Source organism: Balaenoptera acutorostrata, chromosome X, assembly GCF_949987535.1.
Source record: "Balaenoptera acutorostrata chromosome X, mBalAcu1.1, whole genome shotgun sequence".
Classification (NCBI taxonomy): Eukaryota; Metazoa; Chordata; class Mammalia; order Artiodactyla; family Balaenopteridae; genus Balaenoptera; species Balaenoptera acutorostrata.
In genome coordinates this window covers 7302750-7318795 of record NC_080085.1, presented here as the reverse complement: position 1 = coordinate 7318795, position 16046 = coordinate 7302750, and the positions used below count along the sequence as shown (strand labels likewise).

General features: G+C 48.2%; 1 protein-coding gene across 4 annotated transcripts in view; it reads right to left on the bottom strand.

The window, feature by feature from the left end:
- The window catches only part of SHROOM2 (shroom family member 2), a 139592-nt gene that overhangs the window by 72972 nt on the left and 50574 nt on the right, over positions 1–16046 (bottom strand). For all 4 annotated transcript variants that reach the window (XM_057538031.1, XM_057538032.1, XM_057538033.1 and 1 more), the window contains exon 2: positions 4225–4376. In XM_057538031.1, the coding sequence (XP_057394014.1) occupies positions 4225–4376 (152 nt within the window). The remainder of the gene's footprint in view (positions 1–4224; positions 4377–16046) is intronic.

The following is a 16046-nucleotide window of genomic DNA, read 5'->3' as shown; positions in this document are numbered from 1 at the left end:
TAAGTTTTCTGTTACGTGTATTTTACCACAATTAAAAATTAAAACTTTTTTTCATGGGGCCTATACAGTTCTATAACTGCTTGTATGTGTTCCACTCAACTGGACTTTGAGGGGCATCTTTCCATGTCAGGAAATACTGACACCATTTTTTAAAAAAATTATTTTATTTACTTGTTTTTGGCTGTGTTGGGTCTTCGTCACTGTGCGCAGGCTTTCTCAGTCCCCTCTGCGGGTGCGCGGGCCTCTCATTGCGGTGGCCTCTCCCGTTGCAAAGCACGGGCTCTAGGCGTGCAGGCTTCAGTAGTTGTGGCACACGGGCTTAGCTGCTCCGCAGCATGTGGGATCTTCCCGGACCAGGGCTCGAACCCGTGTCCCTTGCATTGGCAGGCGGATTCTTAACCACTGTGCCACCAGGGAAGCCCACTGACACCATTTTTTTATTTTGTAATAGCACTTGTATTCTTTTTAAAAACTTTTATTGACGTATAGATTTCTAATGTGTTGATTTCTGCTGTACAGCAGAGACTCAGTTATACACATATATATATATTTTTTTTCATATTCTATTCCATTACGCTCTGTCACAGGATGTTGACTAGAGTTCCCTGTGCCTACAGTAGGACCTTGCTGTTTACCCACTCTATATACACTAGTTTGCATCTGCTAATCCCAACTCCCAATCCATCCCTCCCCCACCCCCCACCCCGCTTTGGCAACCACCAGTCTGTGCTCTGTGTCTGTGAGTCTGTTTCTGTTTCGTAGATAAGTTCATTTGGCTGACACCATTTATAATGGCAGCACTCTGCAGTATGCATGGTCCCTAATTCACTTCAGTCATTTCCTTTTGCTGAATATCTAGGATCCAAGAAATGAAATTCTGAGTCCAAAATAGGCCTTTTGACACATGTTGCCAAACCGCTCACCAGAAAGTCTCATCAGCATTACATCAAATAAGCACTTGTTTCCCCACATCTCAGCACCAATGGGCAGTGCTATTCCATCAGATCTCGGCCAGCTGCAGAATCAAAACCTAGTTTGTAAGTAAACTTGTCGATCCCTAGTTAAACATCTTTTTTTTTTTTCCCCCCCCGACACACACACTGTATTTTATTTTTACAAGAGATAAATAGACTGACACCAAGCATTGTAAATGGATGACCGCAACAAAAGCAACAATGATTGCAATTACCAAACACGAAACACACTCATACTATGTCATAATATTGACATTCAGTCCAGTAATCCTCCACTGTAACAGCTCCTTTACTTTGCAGTGAAGATTGATTTCTATATTCTTTGCCTCTGAGTCCTTGTGGGATTTTTTTTTTTTTAATTCAAACAGAAATTCACAAAAATTATACTCATCCTCATCAGTTCACTCAGTCCCATGTAATTAATTTTTTTTTCATCTTGATCTTTTGTTAGCACTTTTATGAGTTCAGCAGTTTTTCATTAGAGTTCTGAAAATGCTTATTCATTCAGTTCAGCAATACAGTTACCAGAAACCTGTACTTGTCAGAGTCTTTTCTATGAATTCGTTGAAAAATGTCTTTTTAAACACTCGTTTCCTATGTGCATTTCTCATATTAGGAACTGCCTATGAGCGTCTTTCATCCAACTTTCTACTGGGGTGCAAATTCCCTTCTTTATAGCTGTTGTTACTAAACCAACTTTATTACACACTTGCTTTTTTTTTTTGCACCCTAGAATAAGATCTGACATTGACCAACATTTCATTTTTACCTTGTGAGATGCAACCGGTGAAAATATTCATGCACCCTGATTCTGTCCCCCAGGATGTGTCACTGGCTTGATTTTATTTGCTGCTGCCTCCCCTGGGCTGGCCGATGTCACACTGACAGGTTTTACTGAATGAGCACCCCATGGTCAGCAGCCCCATCAGGCCCTCCAATGATGCCCGTCCCGGTGCAGCTCAAATCAATTCGATTCAATAAGTCCAAGCCCCTCATCTGCCCTTGCGCATCGGGCACTGCGGTAAGCAGCCGCAAACTGGCGAGACAGTTTGCTCACAGCTTCAACTAAGCCAGTGCTCTCCCCGTGGGGGAGACAGACAGTAAGCCAACGAGCCGGCTGTGTGTTCTGGGGGCTCGGGCAGCCCCGCAACGGAGACATTTCAGGTGGTGGTTTATAACCGCTGTCTCCCCTGTGTGGGTCAAGCGTCCCTCACCATCACCAGCGCTCCACTAAGTCTAACGGAATCCTGCGAGAACTTCACACGTCCTGCCTTAGGAGGCTTAATAAGGCGACCTCAAAGAAATGATACACCGTGATGGCAACCCGTCATGTCCCCTGCTCCCCCACAAGGCTCCAAAATGGCCATGCTGAGACGTCAGTTTTCTGATTTACAAGGACAGCCTATTCCACTGAGAAATGAGGCTGCTGCATGAACGTGGCAAAGAATGAAATGCTTTCCTTCTTCGTTTCTGAAACTCCTCCTTGGATGCTATTTTGGTCCCCCAAAAATAAATACATGAAAAGTCCACAGGGATATGTCTTCAAGTCTGTACTAAAAACTGAAGGCCTTGAGTCAATTTACTTTTCAAAATTTACAGCCAGGCTTCCCTGGTGGCGCAGTGGTTGAGAATCCGCCTGCCAATGCAGGGGACACGGGTTCGAGCCCTGGTCCGGGAAGATCCCACATGCCGCGGAGCAACTAAGCCCGTGAGCCACAACTACTGAGCCTGCGCTCTAGAGCCCGCGAGCCACAACGACTGAAGCCCGCGCGCCTAGAGTCCGTGCTCCGCAGCAAGAGAAGCCACCGCAGTGAGAAGCCCACGCACCGCAACGAAGAGGAGCCCCCGCTCGCCGCAACTAGAGAAAAGCCCGCGCGCAGCAACGAAGATCCAATGCAGCCAAAAATAAACAATAAATAAATAAATAAATAAATTTTTAAAAAATAAAATAAAATGTACAGCCTACCTTGGAAAGACTGCGCTAATTCTGCTAAAAGGGGCACGTCAACCCTTTACTATGAATTAGCCAACTGCAAAACACAAGGCCGAGAATTATTTCTATATGAAACCAGTCACCGGAATTCCCTGGCGGTCCAGCGGTTAAGACTCAGCACTTCCACTTCAGGGGGCACAGGTTCGATTCCTGGTCCCTGGTTGGGGAACTAAGATCCCACAAGCTGTGCGGCGTGGCCAAAAAATAAAAATAAAAAGTCACAAAACACCTCCATGCTGCCCAGTAGTACCGTTCTAGTGCTTGTGTGTAAAAGCATCACGTGCCCAACTTCACTTTCTGACCCCTTCAAATCATCCCAACTCCTATCCACAATCTCCTTTCTTGGAATATGCACTTGGTCCCCTCAGACCTCAGCACAGCACTGGAAACACCTGCTAGCTGACCTGTTAAGTCTATGTGCATCACATTATTTTAGCATAAAACCTCAAAACCTGGTAGCCTGCCACCTTGTGTACAACACAGGCAATGACATTTCATCATTTGGAGCATAAACAGTTTCCTCACTGCCAGAAAATCACCTACATATTGCCAAGAATAAGATTTAAGTATTCAAAATCACTTAAATCAAAATTAACAGTCAACAGTAATAAAAGAAGAAATCTTTTAAGAACCTACTGTACAGCACAGGGAACTCTACTCAGTACTTTGTAGGGACTTCCCTGGTGGTCCAGTGGGCAAGACTGCACACTCCCAATGCGGGGGGGCCTGGGTTCGACCTCTGGTTGGGGAACTAGATCCTGAATGCACGCCGCAACTAAAAGTCCACATGCCGCAACTAAAGATGCCACGTGCTGCAATGAAGACCCTGAGTGCCACAACTAAGACCCAGCGCAGCCAAAATAAATAACTATTGGGGAAAAAAAAAAAAAAAAAAAAAAAAACCTTTGTAATGACCTACATGGGAATAGAATCTAAAAAAGAGTGGACATCTGTATATGTATAGCTGATTCATTTTGCTGTATAGCAGAAACTAACACAACATTGTAAATCAACTATACTCCAATAAAAATTAATTTTAAAAAAAGAAGGCATCTTTAAAATTTTTGATGTTGGATTCATCCTTGGCCAAGAGATAGATTCCTAAGTGTACATGCATGTACATGTACACACACACACGCGTGCGCGACTTAAGTCCAAATCAGGATTGCCACAGTGACACGGCGCAGCCAACAGACTCCAGGTTTCACTGTCCCGCTCATCTCTGTTTGTAAACAAGGCACGAGGCCCAGGTCTTACCTTTTTACCACCAGCTTCAGGGTCTTATGCGAGCCCTTCACCAGGCAAATCGCTTCCTGTCTAAACCCCGACAGACCGATGTCATTGATGCCAATGATCTCATCTCCGGCCAGCAACTTGTCCACTGCCGCGGCTTTGCTTCCTTCTTCGATCTGCAACACAGAAGTGTGTCCCATGAGCCTCTTGAACAAGCAAACAAGCCCCCAGGACTCGGCCAGGAATACAACATGCCTGTGACACATGCCACCCACAGGTTTTCTCAGACTGGCTTCAGGACAACCCAGGGGTGAAGGGACCCACCTGGGCCCTGATTCCCAGCAGGAGACCAGGGATGCATCCCTCCCCTGGTCTGCCTCCGCAAGGTCTACCGTTCACGGAGGGGTGGGAAAGCGCATGAGCTCTCAGAAGCACACCAGAAATAGCAGAGCCAGAAATACCGATTCACTTTCTGGATCTCCTTCCTCCAAAAAATAATGATGGATCTTTTTTTTAATTATTTACTAGTTATTTCTCACAGATTAATCCTGCACCTAGTTATTTCCGTAACAGCTGTATTTAGATATAATTCAGGTATCACACAATTCACCCGTATAAACATAAACGAATGGCTTGTTAGTATATTCACAGACTTGTCCAACCATCACCACCACCCATTTTAGAACAGTGTCCTAACCCCAGAAGAACCCTCGTTCGTGCCTGTCAGTGGTCACTTCCCGATCCTTCCACCCCCTGGCGACCATGCATCTGCTCTCTGCGTCTAGGGTTTGCCTACTCTGGATATTTCATATAAACAAAATGATACGACAGGTGGCCTTTTGTGTCTGGCTTCTTTCACTCAGGTTTTCAAGGTGCATCCATGTCGTAGCCTGTGTCAGAGCTTCATTCGTTTTTACGGCCAAAGGATACTCCATTGTATGGACCGACCACATTTTATCTATCCGTTCATCGGTGATGGGTATTGAAGTTGCTTTTTACTTTTTGGCTATTAATGCTGCTGTGAGCACTGGTGTACAAGTCTGTGCATGCGCGTGCATCTTCATTTCCCTTGGGTGTACACGTAGGAGTAGAATGGCAGGGTCGTACGGCAGCTATGGCGAACATTGTGAGGACCTGCCAGACTGCCTCCTAAAGCAGCTGCACCATCTTACATTTTGCATCGGCGGGCTCCAATTTCTCCACATCCTTGCTGACACTGAGTATCTGATTCCTTTCATTACAGTCCTGGATTATTACACCATGCTGGGTATGTAAAATACTCCCTACTCAGTGTTAAACACGTATGTATGAATGTGTGTTGACTGACTCCTTAAAAGCATTTTATGATTTTTATCCTGAGAAATCTTAATCTTTAAATTCTCACCCTCATCTTCCCTATACAGTAATAATCCAACTCAGCATCAAGTCACCCATCAATTAACCAACCTGTTTGCGGTACTAGCGCTTGGCAGACTGTGGCCCATGAGTGAAATCCAGCCAGCTGCCTTTTGTTTGTTTTTGTAAATAAAATTTTACTGGAATACAACCAGAGCTATTTGTTTATACACTGCTACAGGAGAGAATAGCATAGTCTGACCCACAAAGCCAAAAATATTTACTGCTTGGCTTGTTATTAAAAACAACTTGCCAACCCCTGTTTCACACCAAAAAGCCATTATTTTTACAAACTGCTAGGAAAACTAGTGAAAAAGATGAATGCTTATGGGCACAGAGGTGTGCAGGTTTGGAAGTTCGCTGCTCTGACTGTTTGCCAGGGCTAACCTAAAAATCCGTTCCAAACCTCACAAAGCACTAAAACCGTAAATGTTTCTCCTCTGGTCATTACAAAGCTGGAAACGAAGCAACTTACAGGCTCAGCTCTCAAACCACGTGGTACTTTCCTCAAGTCTCCGCCAGAACCCAAGGACAGCTGAACTTTTCCTGGGTTAATAAAGCAATTATTCACTGCAAGTCAACAGCATAAACAAAATGAGCACTCCTAACTAAAATGTGAAGCAAATCATTCGGTTCACAACCGGTTTCAAAGTCTAGACAATTTTTATCCCAACATAGTAACAGATCATAAATAAGTTTCCACCCCACCAAGATTACACACTCAGCTGCACATAGCCAAGGTGAAGGTTACGTGGCGGAGAGCTTACGTTTTGGCACGCCCTGGGTGGGAGGCCAAGGGGCCGTCCAGGCGGAGGGTCGGTGGGCAGGGCAGCTGGCTAGGGTGAGAGGAGGGTACCCGGGGAAAGGTGGCCTGCTCATGGGCTGACCAGACGCGGAAGGAATATAAAAACGGGAGGGATGGGGATGCAGGCCTCCTACACAGAAAACAGACCCACCAACAGCTGAGGACAGAACCCTGGGGCCCCAACACGGAGAAATCTGGAAGAAGATGGGTGGGGGAAGGAGCAGGAGGTGGAGGAGAAAGGGGGGGTGAGCGTCACAAAAGCCAAGACAAGCAGACACGCGCAGGGCTGGTGAGGGCGAGAGTAGCGTGAGTACGTGCGTCCCTCTCCCTACCATGATTCCTCTCTGAATTTCAGTTCCACAGGAAAAATCTTCGGGCAAGACAACTATGACCAAGGAACTTGCAGGGCCTTAGGACAGGGTTTGAAGGCAGGACGTCCTGGAGGCGAGCTGTGTGACTCAGCCATGACCTGGCGGGTTTTTCAGTCTCGTTCCCACAAACCCTTGGATGCACGAGTTCTGCGAGACTGGCTCCAAGCGCTGTCCTCGAAGTCTGATGACATCGTGTTGCTTCCCCTCATCTGCAAAGACCTCCCAAGCCCCTCCTCCACCGGTGAAGACCGCATTCCGAGGCGTCCACCTGCCCCGTCCTAACCACACTCTATCTACATTCCCAGCAAAAATGGCTCTGGGTTTGGGAGACCAAGAAGCTGGAGAATTCTCCCCCCCTTGGCTTCCTCGCCAAGACAAACTACCTGTTTGACGTTTATTGTGCTCATGGAGAAAACAGTTGTAAAAGAAGATGCTTTGAAAACCTCCAGTCTGTACTCTTGACCCCATCAAACTTCTCCCATTAGGAAGAATTAATTAGGCTTGAACTTGGTAAAGAGCAAACCTGAAGTCGGCTCTAGTCTCACAGGATACTTACTGACTCTGCCTGCCAGCACTGTACAGTGTATCACGCATTACAGACACTCAGGATCGTTTTGTCACCGTCCCCTGCCTTATAGTCAAGAGAGCGCTTGGCACTGCCACTAGCAGAGGGAACTGCCTGACATCCGCAGCACTCGGGAGCCACAAACAGGGCAGTCCCGTCCTAGAGCCATCAGGCAAAGTTCTCAGTGTCGCTTGCCGGAGCTCAGAAAAAAGTCCCTTTACAAAAAGACAGGCACACAAGAACAAATGACTCCACACCCAAGATGCCTGTCCGTGCGCCACTGGCAGAAGGAAAGCCCCAAGTTCACATGCCAGGACAAATATTCTGGTCTGAGCATTCACTGGCATTGGAAAACTCCTGTTTAGGGCCTCAGTTAAGACTTAAGTGTCCCCAAATGTGCACATTTCCTTGCTGTTCTTATGGAAACATTTTTTCTGGAAACAGCAGCGGGGGAAAAAAACCGTCAATGGAAGTCTCGTTGGAACAAAGTTTTTGTATTTCATCCAACGGATGTTACAGATGATCAAGGATGACACCCACGGAGGCCGGAGAACCCTGATTCTCCTGGGAGCCGGGACTCCCGTGGGAAGGGACCACGTCAGGGCAGCAGGGGCGCGAGGGGCCAGGCTCGCCTGGCCTCGGGGCTGGAGATGAAAGACTTCACGAAGAGAGAGGCCCAGAAGAGCAACTTGAAAGGGGTGGCATAGATGGGGGCGGACATTCCACAGGGGGGTCTGGATGTGAAGATGGGGCAGAGGCAGGAAGCCGGGCCGGTCTGAGGAATGTCAGCCTGGCCGAGCGCAGAGCTCTGGCTGGGGAGCGTTTGAAGATAAGGGCAGAAAGAGGAAGATGAGGAACTTGACCTTGAGTCAGAATCTGGCATGATATCCTGGAGGCAGTGGGGGTCCCAGGAGCCCAGCACGGAAGCAGGGGAGCGACCTTCTTATTCCAGCAAATGCGTCTGGCAGCTTCATCCTGGAGGTTGACATGAAAAGAATTTCTTCTGCCCGAGAACAGAAGGCAGCAGGCTCTGTCTTTGTACTGGACAGAAACAAGGGCTCAAACCAACACAGGGCAGAGAACACTAACGTAAGCAAGCGCTCTAGACGCTGGGAAGGAAGGTCTAAGGACAGAATCGATGCTGGACATCAAGGGCCACAGGAAAGGGGTCGGCCGGTGAGCTGGACTGATGTGGAAAATCGCGATACCCAGAGATCAAAACCAAAGGAGGAAGAACGTGTTAAGTCCAGTATCATATTTCAAAGGCCACGAATCACACCCATGATTTATCAGTTATGACTATCTCAAAGAAAGCTTTGCTGTCTGGAGAATAAGCCATGAGAAAGCACTGCCTTTTGTGAGCCAGGACAATCACTGATGTCACCTCCTTAGTCTGCTTAATTTAACTCATTCTCCTTGAGCTCCCTTGTTTCAGAAAAGAGAGCTGACTCATTCAGGAAAAGGATCAAATTGTGAAATAATCGGAGGGTGCATCTCTGGTAACGGAGAAGCCCATCAAAAACCAAAAACCTCTCAAGTGTTAAGACTTGAACATACCATCAGTCACCGGTCCCTGTCTCCCTTCTTGTACGTCCCAAGGAGTGTTTTTATCAACTATTTGGGGAATGCAAGCTTCGCAGTAGCTCTGGAAACATGCTTAAGAAGGAAATCCCACCTCACCCCATTTCTGGAGTATAAACGCTTTTTGAAGAGGTGAAATTGTTCGTTGGTTATTTTTTGGTACAACCAGGGAAGGGTGGGATAATGAATTTGAGGACGCTCTGGCTATCCCGAGCGTCAGCTTAACATTCCATGGGGGGCAGTTTTTTTTAACCTGACAACACAAAACATACTCAATGGCAATTTGGGGACACAGTCACGCACCTAATAGATCTTGAAGAGGATACCCGGAGAAAAACGTGGTCCAAAAGGATATGTGCACCCCAATGTTCACTGCAGCACTGTTTACAATAGCCAAGACATGGAAGCAACCTAAATGTCCATCAACAGAGGAATGTATAAAGAAGATGTGGTGTGTATGTGTGTGTATATATATATACATATGTATGTATATACACACACACAAACACACACACACAAACACACACACACACAATGGAATATTACTCAGCCATTAAAAAGAATGAAATAATGCCATTTGCAGCAACACGGATGGACCTAGAGATTGTCATACTGAGTGACGTAAGTCAGACAGAGAAATATCGTATAATATCGCTTATATGCGGAATCTAAAAAAAAAAATGCTACAAAAGGCAGAAACAGACTCACAGACTTAGAGAACGAACTTATGGTTACCAAGGCGGGGGTGGGGGGAGGGATGGTTAGGGAATTTGGGAGTAACACGTACACGTTGCTATATTTAAAATGGATAACCAACAAGGACCTACTGTGTAGCACAGGGAACTCTGCTCAATATCCTGTAACAACCGAATGGAGAAAAGAATTTGAAAAAGAAGAGATACATGTATATGTATAACTGAATCACTCTGTTGTACATCTGAAACTAACGCAACACTGTTAATCAACTATACTCCAATATAAAATAAGAAGTTAAAAAAATAAAAAATAAAAATAAAATTACCTGTACTCCCATGTTTTTTAGTAGAATTACTTCCTAAAGAAAACCACTTCTTGGGGGCTTCCCTGGTGGCGCAGTGGTTGAGGGTCTGCCTGCTAATGCAGGGGACATGGGTTCGAGCCCTGGTCTGGGAGGATCCCACATGCCGCGGAGCAGCTGGGCCCGTGAGCCACAGCTGCTGAGCCTGCGCGTCTGGAGCCTGTGCTCCGCAACAAGAGAGGCCACGACAGTGAGAGGCCCGCGCACCGCGATGAGGAGTGGCCCCCGCTCGCCGCAGCTGGAGAAAGCCCTCGCACAGAAACGAAGACCCAACACAGCCAAAAATAAATTAATTAATTAATTAATTAATTAAAGAAAGAAAAAAGAAAACCACTTCTTGATCTTGGCCCTTCCTGTCCCCGGTCATGACACTCCAGTCTCCCTAATAATGCACCATGAACGTGCCATGAAAAAACATGGAAATTTGAGCATGTGGTGCTTATGGTATTAAACGGTGAGGTGGGACGTGTGATGTCACAGCCTATCAACATTTGAAGGTATTCATACTTGATATCCTCTTAAGGAAAAGTTGCTTCCACATTTTAAGCTAGAGAGTCACTGGAACACCTGTTTAGAAAAGAATCAAAGCTACGTGGTTTCTTAGTTCTTCAGTACGTACCTTAAGAAGGATGTACAAATTGAACTGTGTGTGTACCAATCCTCAAAACAACCAATAAAACATCAATTAGGAAAGAAAATTGCTTTCCTCATGGTTGACAAAAAAACGTTATCAAAAAGCAAGAAAAATAACTACCCCCACATGCAAAAAAATCCTAAGAAACCAAAACCCACCTCATACATTTGGATTCAGATGAGCAAGTCAGTATTCAGTCCCACGCATAAGAACATGAGGGTCTGCTCTGAAGATTCTACCACACTCCTGCCACTCATGGCTAAAGCGAAGGCTGGATCACATGCCACCCCAAGAGAAAGAAGGGCAGGTGTGGCCCCGAAAAGGCGACAGAGCCAGGCTGATGGACTGAGCAGGTCAATGAGATGTGTGAAGATCCAGGGGCAGTGGAGGCTGCAGTTAGCGACTACAAGTCCAAACAGACACAGAAAAGAAGCTGACTGCTCAGGGAGAGGTTTTAAGAAACAGAGAGGGAAGGGAATTTGCATCAGGGGCTCAGCAGTGGCAGCTCAGACCCCAGGCTGGCTGCAACAGAGAACCCCCGGAGGAGCGTTCTTTCTGAGCCAAGGGGCCGCGGCCTCCCCCGGGGAGGATAAAGCCCAAGGTATGTGCCTCTTCTCCAGGTGGGGCAAAGGTCTAGGGGCCTCAGGACCCTGCAGAGTCCATATCCTGACCACAGCACAGCACAGCCCTCCAGAGAGCACGGGCCAACCTGTGCAAGGGACAGTTTCTGGAGAGCAGCATTCAGGGGGCATTGTCTGAACACCCCTGCCTGGGAAGTTACAATCCAGAAGGAGCAAGGTGTGCAAACGACCCATTCCGACACTACGCCAGTTAGCCTCGTAACTGCACACCACCCGTCTCCGCCCGAGCGGCGATACTGGGGCAGGACCTGTGGGGAGCTCTCCTTCGCGGGCTGGCACCTCTGGAAGTGTCCCCAGCAGAGGGCGCTGGGGGGACTGCTGTCCTCTCTGCCTGCTCCTGCGGACAGGCAGTGGCTGAATCCACCGCGACTCCACAGCCAAGTTCCACGAGCACTCCAGCGGGCAGCCTGCCGGCCAGTTTCAGAAGCGTGCCCTCGGATGGCTTCCCAGGGGTTCCACTGGCATGCCCGCCAGCTCCCTGGCCACCTGCCAGGTCCGCACGGGCAGCTTCCTGTCTGTCAGCTAGCCCGAGGGGCTCAGTGACTTCCTCGGCTGTCACACCACTCCATGCAGATCTGAGTCTCAGCCTGGGGGGAGGGAGGGGAGCAAGAGGGGGGTAGTCCCACCCCTCCTTCCTCAGGTAATCGGCCTCAACCCTAGAAGCAGTGGCTGCTCATACAGCTGCTACTCCTGCATTCTTTAAAGCTCTCTTTACCCCGGAGGAGTTCCCAGTTCATCATGACTCAGTAAGTCGACAATAAGTAATAATCTGCTCATAGTTAGTAATTCTTTACACCAGGGGCTGGCAAACTTTTCCTTCAAGGGCCATGTGGTAAATATTTTAGGCTTCGCGGGGTCTTCCGGTCCCTATGGTAACTACTCAACCTTGCCGGACAGACAGACAAGACATAAGGGGTGTTTTGGTATGTGGCCAGTTTGCGGAATCCTGTTTCCTATTAAGCAGGCCCTGTTCCAATTACTATGTGCTTTCTGCCTCCCAACTGGACCCTGACGGATATAAATTCCATGTGACAAGCACAGCAAGGGAGGCACTCGTGGGCCCCGGTGGCACAGAGGAGGGAAGAGTCAAATCACAGGGTACGGGGAGGGGTGACTATCAGGGAAGGTTTCACAGAGACGAGGGGTGATGGATCCAGGAGTGAAGACTCACCTCTACCACTTCACTACACAACTTGGAGAAAGTCACTTAATTTTTCTTTGTCTCAATTTTGTCGCCCAAAACAATGGTGGTAAGAGTTGGCTGTCTTACAACCCGGGACCAACAGAAGAATAAAAGTGAGACAATTATGAAAATATTTTGTAAATTCATAAGTATTATACAAGTATGTTTACAAATCATTTTACTTGTAATTTGTTGGTGTTCCAATCAGGACTACAGCACAGGCTAGGTTCCTGGACTCTCAAGTTCAGTGACAAGTGATCCCCATTCTTGATCATTAACACAGGGAAACCAGACGTTGAAATGGTAAAGGGAGACTGCTTCATTTACAATACTCCAAGCTATTTAGGTAGAGTGGTTCCTAAGTCCTTTCAAATAACATTGTTTGGTGGAAAAGTAAATGCCGAAGCTCAGTTATCCTAGATGTTCGTACTGTTTATTCTCAACCTAATTTAAAGTTTCTTTTTCCCTTGATTAGCCACTATAGCCTTACAGAAAACTTCTAAAATACAGCAAGTTGCCATTTACACATGGGGTGTTTTACAAAAGTTTCACCTAAGTGGATTATGTTCATGGAAACCCAGACCGCATTTCTCACATTTAAAAACAAAAAAACAAAAAACCATGATTTAAGTCGTAGTTAAGTTCTCAGGCTAAGACACAAATACCTCTTTAAAAGATGTCATGCTTTATATACCGTGGCTTTGCAATCAAGCAAAGGGAAAAAAAGGACACATGCCCATCTCCCCAGACGGCCCTTTGGAATGTATGCTGCAAGCACAGGTCAGGTGTTTACAACAGGCACAGCTCTGGGTCCTCCTGGTGAAAACAGGAACTACGTTTTCTAGAATCTCTCTCCCTGTACGGTTGGTTAGATTGGGTCCAAAGGAGAATCTGTCCAAGGACAGAGGCGGAAGTGACGCAGAAGAGCCCGGCGGCCTCCAGCTTCTCTTACACCCCACGGCTCTGCATCCCCTGTCTTCCTACAAGGAGACGCCTGGCGCAGGCCCACGTTCAGGGGGCTGCGTGGAGGCACCCGCCCGGCCAGCTCCCCAGGCCGGCTGGCCGCGGCTTCTCAGAGGAACTCCTTCCGTGCAGGATCCCCCAGAGCTCCCTTACGGACCCGCTGCCACATTTACATGAGCTCTAATTCCTGTCCTCCCGTAACACCCACCGCGCCTCTGCTCCCCCGAGCGAGCGTGCCTCGGAGAAGAGGCAGGGTGGGTCCCACGAGCTGCAAAGCAGTGCAGTGCAACCACAAAGACACAAGGACACCCGAAGGGAAAGCAGCTCGGAGAGGACCGGAGCGCCTGTAACCCTTGTTTTTTAAAAGGGTGGTTTACAAACCCCACAGAAAATCTACCACCAACCGTTTTGAAATGTACAGTTCAGCAGCGTTCTCTATCATTACACTGTGTGTAACCGATCCCTAGAACTTCATCTTGCACAACTCCATATCCATCAGGCATCTCCCCGGCCCCTGGCAACAACCATTCTGCTTTCTGTTTCCATGAACTTGACTCCTGCGGATACCTTGTGTAAGTGGAATCATACAGGACTGTCCTTCTGTGTCTGGTTACAGCGCTCGAGGTTCGTCCACGTGATCACACTTCTCTAACGCTAATATGCCATCGTATGTATATGCCACATTTTCTTTATCCTTTCACCTGTCGATGGACACTTGGGCTGCTTCTAACCCCTGCAACTCTTGTGTACGGGGCAGATGCACAGATCAATACAACCACTTGCAGAAACAGAGAGAATAACCTTCAAGTCAACCCTGTGTATGTACGTTCACCAAGAGGGCCGTACAAGAATGATCATACTGGCATCAAGCACACCAGCTAAAACACAGAAACCACCCAAATGTCCAGCAGACGAAACACGGGCTAGCCCAACGATGGGGTACCACACCGCCTTTCCCCGCCACGGCGCTAGACATCCAGCACAGATAGTCCTGTGCGCTGGGTGGCGGCCGTCGGACACTTAGGAGCGGCATTCCCGGTCCCCACCCACTAGGTGTCAGCAGCGTCCCCGACCCCAAGTCAGAACAACCCAAGCGTCTCCGGATACTACTCAGTGGACCCCGGTGGAGGGCTGGGGACAAAAGCCATCACCCCCAGCTGAGAACCACTGTTCTAGGGAAAGGACGAAGTACCTGCAACAGTCATCATAACTCTTGGGGAACACAGGAAACAGGACAGCTCTAACACCCCCTTCCAACCTGCCACGAAGCCTCTTCCACCAGCAATGCGAGAGGCCGGCCAGTCAGGCCAGGTAGAGCCACCAGGTTCAATCAAATCCCACCATTACCAGGCAGAACAGGCCTTGTTCTGGACACCACGAGCCCTGCCCAAACATCACGGGCCCGCAACTAAGAAGCCTTTGTCCTTTCTCCCCGAAGAAATGGTCCTTCTTGCCTCCAGGCTTTGTTGGCTGGGTCCCCTCTATTCACACCGCCACCCCTGACGGGCACACATTCACTCCGCCTGGCTCACCCCACTCATCCTCTTGGGTCCCACACCAGGACCCCCCAACACCGCTTCCACCGTGGGACTCAACGGCCACCTCCTGGCCTCCTGAATACCCTGGGTGCATCACCACTCAGGGCTCCAAACCCTCTGGTTTTGGGTTTTTATATATTCCTTTCTTCCTTCCTTCCTTTCTTTTCTTCCTTCCTTCCTTTCTTTCTTTTCTTCCCTCCTTCCTTCCGTTCTTTTTCTTCCTTCCTTCCTTCCTTTCTTTCTGGCCGCACCACGTGGCACACAGGATCTTACTTCCCTGACCAAGGATGGAACCCATGCCCCCTGCAACGGAAGCTCAAAGTTCTAACCACTGGACCACCGGGGAAGTCCCCCAAGCCCTCTGTTTTCGGTTCCCTGCTTCTGCTGCCAGCCCCACAGCAAGACGAGCATCTCCTGGAGGATAAAACCCCAATCGTATGTTTATTTCTTCCCCTCCGATACCAGTGTCTGTCACGACACAACAGGCAACGTCTCTGGGAAGGGTGAACAGAGAGGGAAAAAAGTCAGCCTGGACAGTGAAGTTCTCGTCTAGAGCTAGCTTTCATCTTATACTGCGGGAGGAACACGACACAGACATGCCCTTTGCAGTTGGTCTTGCAAGTATCAAGCACCGACTGGGCAGAAGCAAGCAAGCTCCGCAGCAGTCTGGGAACAGACACCTGCCCCGATTCTAACCTTTTCTCATACATCTTTTGCAAATGAGTAGTGGGAACATTTAAGCACCGGCTCAACGGGGATGACTGGAATGACTTAATTCTGCAGTTTTCAAAGAAGAAAAGCAATCTGCAGGAGCTGATAGGCAATCAAGAAACAGGAAGAGGAACTGCTGGACACGAGAACAAAGTGTCCCCGCTTGTCAGACACATGGCTGTTTATTTGTAATGGACGTTCCCAGCCTTCTGCTGTTTCAAAGAAAAGGCGCCTGTTCTTTTAGATAAGGCTGCCGCTGGGCAACGCAGGAGAGGGGCTGCTCCAAGGGGACCCACCCAAGGCCACCTCACCTTCCCTTTAGGTGAGTCAGAGCTCCCCGCAAGGCTTCGTCTCTCTATCGGGTGAAAGAGAGAAGATCTCACCCATCACGAGGGCTGTCTC